The 6,000-nt window shown below is 42.7% G+C and overlaps 1 protein-coding gene across 1 annotated transcript in view; it reads right to left on the reverse strand.

The window, feature by feature from the left end:
- The window catches only part of LOC147465787 (ATP-dependent protease La (LON) domain protein), a 40,849-nt gene extending 35,740 nt beyond the window's left edge, over nucleotides 1-5,109 (reverse strand). Inside the window, exons 1-4 of the mRNA XM_086521848.1 lie at nucleotides 4,855-5,109; nucleotides 3,091-3,137; nucleotides 2,956-3,024; nucleotides 2,460-2,579 (exon numbers count right to left, since the gene is read on the reverse strand). Coding sequence (XP_086377974.1) covers nucleotides 2,460-2,579; nucleotides 2,956-3,024; nucleotides 3,091-3,137; nucleotides 4,855-5,029 — 411 coding nt within the window. The 5' untranslated portion in view covers nucleotides 5,030-5,109. The remainder of the gene's footprint in view (nucleotides 1-2,459; nucleotides 2,580-2,955; nucleotides 3,025-3,090; nucleotides 3,138-4,854) is intronic.
- Nucleotides 5,110-6,000: the final 891 nt, after the last annotated feature.

The following is a 6,000-nucleotide window of genomic DNA, read 5'->3' on the forward strand; positions in this document are numbered from 1 at the left end:
TGGGCAGCACAAAGTGAGGAGAGCAAGGCGACGAGGAGGGGAGGGGTGAGCGCAACAGGGGGGGGGGGGGGAGGGGGGGGGGCGTTGCTGGCGATGGCGAACGAAGCAGGTGGGCATACGATGCAGCAGTAGCGAGCGTATCTCTCTCTCCAATTTTGCTTGAATTTTATCCACTTCTTAGGTGCTTCTTTGTGCAACAGCAAAGTTGACCACCATGTCTGGGTCTTACCTTTCACATAAGACGCCGCCCTGCGTCCCTTGGACTTTTCTAAGAGACTACCTCCTGAAACGGCAATGTCAAATTGTTGTATGAAGGCAAGGGCTCAATGGGTTTCCTTGTAGCCTGAATACATGTCAAACTTGACTGCTTGACCCCCATCCTTGAGCTCCTTGATCTTCTCTCTCTTTTTCTCACTATCTGAACTATCCGAAGAGGACGAGGTCTCCTCCTCTAAACTGCTGGATTGCTTCCTATGCCTTCTAGACTTTTGCTTGGATCTGCTCTTCTTGCTTTTCCTGTTCTTTCTCCGCTTCTTCCGTCGTTTCTCATCCTCACTTGAACTAGAGGAAGAGGAAATGTATGAAGACGAAGAAAAATCGGGATCATCAACAAAGCGAACACACTTCTTGGATCTAGTAGCCACTTCGAAAGTCGATTTCTGGCCCAAATAACCAATGTAATTCGCTGATTTTCTTTTCTTCGGAAAGTGCTTTATGCTTTTTATCAACTGGCTTGTCTTCTTTTCAAGAGCTTTGTTGTCGAACTCTTTGTGCAAGTATAGTTTCCACTTTTTAGCACTTGGCTTTGCTTTTTGCTTCATTACCAACTTGAGGGGAGAATAGATGTACCATGGGCAAGGTTTGAGGTTATTTGGTGGCTTCCTATAGTCTTTGTTCTTCTCCTACGCCACTTGGTAGTAGGGTCTCCTAACCATTATATGAACAGCAGTCTCGGTATTGTTGCAAGCATATTTCTGCCTGATTTTGTTCTTGATTCCCCTAAGAGTGGGGTGGTATTGCTCGAGAGGTGTTCAAGCCACAGGAAAATCAACAGTAGTTGTCACTCTCACTTTGGAAGGTGTTCATTAGATATCTTCCGCAAGTTCACTTATGACACATGGTGATTATAACAATTCTCTGCAAATATTCGTCATCATATATATCTTAATAGCACTGTTCAGTTCATCCAAATTTCCTTGAAGTAGCTTCCAGAATATGGCATGCAGAGGTCCCAATTCCCAGTTCTTTCATTTTCCCAATCCTTTCATTTAGGGTGACGTATCTCTCGATTGATAAGTCAGGGGAGATATCTTCTAAAAATGCCAGGAATGGAGTTGCTTGTAAAACAATTGCTGAGTTAGTTTGGTTGAGGAGGTTCTTCGCCGAGCTAAGTTCACACTATTGACCAGCTCTTGGAGCAATCATCAGCAGTCCCTTTCGATATGGTGCAAAAGGAGTTGCTTGTACAACAATTAGTGAGTTGATTTGGTTAAGGAATTTTTGGAAGAGCTGAATTCACTATAAAGAACATATATATACCTAAATGAATCCAGGACGAGCCCGAATTCACCTTTGAAGGAAAGTGCAGCTATAGACTCCTGGTAGTCATAGCCAGTCCCTGTCATCCCTGCATCTTTCGCTGCTCATCAGCCAGAGTATTATCCCACTTCAAAAAATCTTGCAGATCTTCTCACCAAGCCTCTACCTTAACCTTCAGGGGATTATCTTCTTTGATGATGAGTCTCTAGAAAAATTCATACCCGCTTCTAGATGTTCTCAAAGTCTCCTAGCATTACCAAGCCTTGGCATTGCCATTCATGCTAGCTTCATGGCCCATTTGAGAACACTTTCACTCTCTCTCTAGAGTAAAATCCCATATTGAGCCTCAAACTTGCATTCTAATATTGTAGAAACATTTATATGTAATAAAAATTACATTTTGATGCTTCCTACTTCATTTAGACATACCACAATTGAGAGCATGCATGACCACCAGCACGCCCAACACTGCCAATGATTCATGATGAAAGTACACAAGTGATACTTCAAAATTAAGGGGAGAGTGTACAATCGTACGGAAGAAGCACCAGCTCAAATGATACACGACAAACAAGAAGATATATTTGTCGAATATGTCAAGTACAGACCCCTGAAAGGAAACAACCTACTATGTGTCCCATGATCTTTGGTATTATCAACACACTACTGCCATACACATGACAAGAAGCACAATCTCAACTTTACTATCCTCAACAGATTATGAAGCATGTACACGATTGAACTTTCCAAGACTTTTTGAAACCCTCCATAATCATAACGTGATGGTGAGATCCTTGGTCAAACCTATTTATTTCTCTAACAAACTAGTTGAGAAAATGTAAGATTGAAAAATAGGCAAGAAACCAAACACAAACATAACAGAAGTACAAACAATCATTCAGAGAGATGAAAGAGCATACACTTTCAATTTGAGCCAAGCATCCATACTTTGTGGCAAATGAAAGTACACCCTCTTCGGCGCCATCAGAAACACGTTCAATCACAATATGTGCAAATAAGTTGTTATATTTTCCTAAAGCCTGCAGAACGACAGCAAGAATGCAATGATTAACGTAATAAATGAGACTGCATAAAATATTTCTTATTATTAGATAATAAAAAATGTCACACAATTGTCACACTTTCATAGCATGTCAAACCAGAAAAAAAATTGGCAAAATGGCAAAATTTAGAAGTCGAGCATTTGAAAGTAAAACAACCAATATGTTAGTATTGGATGACCAATTTGTACTCGAATGGAATATAATGGCTTGACCCCAATAAATTCATGGAATTTATGCAACCTTGCAAACATGAGATAAACACATGTCACGTGTGTGTGCATCCATGAGTACAATCTACAATACAACATGTGTAATAAAGTTAAATGGCTACACTTTAAAGGCTCGTCCTTACCTCATCAAGAAGAGCTAGAAACCTTGCCTCGTACAAATGTAATGTTTTGGTAGCTGTGGGTATAAAAACCTGCACAAAGTTCATGTAAATGCACTAAATAAGACAAATGAAATACATGTCAAGGTAGTGCCTTGCCTCAGCAGGAGTAAATGGAAGACATGGAAGTTCCATGATTGCTGGTTCTGAAATACAGCCAGAAAAATTCATAAAAGCTCAAGCACCAAAAACTATGACGAGATAAATTATTCAAAAGGGCCAACGACTCTCTTCTAAGGTGAGGCCACTCTGAGCACTAGCATTCATAGTACCAAAAATTAACTGATGAGCTTCACTACAAAAAACAAGAACAAAGACATGCTATTGAGCTATAAAATGTATCGCACTAAACGCACTTGAGCATGATGCTTGTGGCAAGGGTTTGGCATTTGACTTTCAGCCAAACTTTCTGCAATGTGTGATCTGTTCTTCTAGTCCTTGGGTACTTTGTCACATTTCCACTTTTATTCCATGGGAGAAGTTGTGTGGTTTCTAAATAAATAGCCCTAGTAAGACAGGCCCCTGGATGTCCCCTTGTGATGTTGCTCTCGCCTGATACCATAGAAACACGGAATGCCACGTTTAGGACGTTGAAAATTTTAGAGCACCGCACCCGCCCACAGTGCGAATTTAGACGGTGGCCAACACAAGATTTTGTAGGTGATTTTAAGCCCTTTGTGGGCAATTTATTTTTCCAATCTCCTACTATTACCGTCCCCATCCCCCTTCCACTATTACCGTCCCCCAATTCTCATTCCTTACCGTTGCTTTACAGTTCCCAGTTTCCATAACCCTTCTTGTTCCCAGTTTGATGTAGGGTGCAGACAATCAATGACGAGGATAACTCTCTTAGCAGATAATTGACAAAAGGACTAAGAAGCGGCCGACACATACTAGTCAAGGAGACTGTTCAAGGCTCTCAAGTCAGGTGCTGTGTTCGCCTATTGTGCACAATGGTGAGATCGAAAGAAAATTATCAAAGAGAAAACTAGTCAATCTACAATAGAGGGTGTAACCTTTGAAGCTTGGCCACTTCCTCCCTTGCGCCTTATCTAAACAATCCAACAGGGATCCTCTTCTCCATTCCTATGATGCCTTGGCTGGATCCCCCAAGATAATGATAATCTAGCTGATTGGACTATTTATGCCCAATAGCCTAATTTATTTACTTGTTGACATTTCAAACGGATCACATGGATTCATCGCCTCCATGCACCTTGGTCATCAGATCGAAGCGTTGCAAGGCTTTCCAGTATTCATCCAGAGTTTCATATACTTTTGGCTGCATTTTCAAGAACATGGTATCTCCTCGAACATCCTCCGCAACTTTTGCTGAGACAGGATGTCAAAGGTTCACTTTCCACATGGTATTCACCCTACCTTTTAGGTTTTCTCAGCACATGCACAGCCCTTGGTTGTCGGGCGGTCAGCCTTATACCTGCAAGGTAGAGCAGTGCATACCCTAGCCTATTTTTGGCATGCTAAAACATGCCGTAGAGAAGAAGAGATATAGCATACATTATTTCTTGTGTGCGCATATTTTTAGCTTCTTGCAAAGGGTCCCTCTAATACACAATGGGTTGCCCATGTGATTCTTTGCCTTGTCAAATTCTTGAGAATTTGCTTGTGGCTAGTTTGGCTAATGGGTCATTCGTCTTTTCCTAGTTTCTACCAAACCTGCACACGTTTGCATGTGTATAAAGACCTCACACTTTCATTTTCTCACCCAGGACCCATGTGTGCACCTTGTACTCTTGGGCTCACCAGAGTTGCCAGAAGGACTACTAATCCAGGTTGCAAAAATCAAATGCTTGAAACATGCAGCAGCTTGAAATGAGAATAAAGACGGAGGTAGCTGCTAACCGTCCAGAACAGGATTGTTGGAGGACACGGACAAGCAAGCTCTCCACCTTTTCCTTCGCCTTTGAAAGGGTGTAGAAGAGACAGTCCTTGAGTACGAGTGAGCTCGCGTACACGTTGCCGAAAATGCAGGGTAAGTGCTGAAACATGATGTCGAGTAAGAGCAGAGGAACGCCATAGCCGTTCCCCTGCAATACGGAGCTCCAGCTGAGTTGGCCAAGTGGCCAATAATATTTTGTGTGGTAAATTGCTTGACGGGGGCGAGTGTGAGTTCGATCGAACCTTGCTGGTAAGGGACGCTTCTTATCACCTACAACCACCGTTCACACTGCCCATCTCAAAGACTGCGGGCTTTTCGAGACGGCTGATTGGTCACACTATCTCGCACGGGCATGCTCAAATGGGATCGACGGCTGAGGTGATCTGGGCAGTCGGATGCGCATTTGGAAAATTCGGGATGTTTGGTAAATTCGGGCAGGCTTGTAAATTCGGGTCGATCCGCACCCCATGTCTCGAACCCCCGACCTCCCCACCACGATCCATGTGCACTAACCACTTCACCCTCATGCGTATGTTGAAATATAGGCGATTAGAGTATGTCATATTGTAAATGTGGGCCGATTAATAAATTCGGGGAAAATTGGTAAATTCGGGTCAACCTCAGCTCTGACGGTCCATAATCGACGCGTGTCGCTTTTTCTCCTCCACCATTGATCCCATTTGACCATGCCCGTGTGATATAGTGATGAGGGCAGCTATACCAAGCCAGAAGAACAAAAAGGTTGCTTAGGCATGAGCCAGCACCCCACGCAACATTCCCTCCTTGGAACTTGTGCTCCTCAAGTAGCACACATCATTGGTCCCAATCTAAGATGCCTTCTCATGATGGCACATTCAATCACTACTTCTTCTCTCTATCTTCTCCCTTCTATTCTGAGGGAAAGAAGGCAACATTTTTTTTCTAAATTGTAAAGAAGATTAACTCGTTAACCAATCAGGTGTAGAGCACTCGTCATCCAACTTGATGATCTGAGGTCCCTCGTTGTTGAAAGTGTACTTATAAACAAATATAGTTGTGTTTCAAGGTAGAGCAAGGTGTTACATGAGGCTAAATCAAAATCTTGATCGTGGTGGAAGAGGCCGAGGTTA

Source organism: Adiantum capillus-veneris, chromosome 1 (assembly GCF_014529385.1).
Source record: "Adiantum capillus-veneris isolate H3 chromosome 1, ASM1452938v2, whole genome shotgun sequence".
In the NCBI taxonomy this organism is placed as follows: domain Eukaryota; kingdom Viridiplantae; phylum Streptophyta; class Polypodiopsida; order Polypodiales; family Pteridaceae; genus Adiantum; species Adiantum capillus-veneris.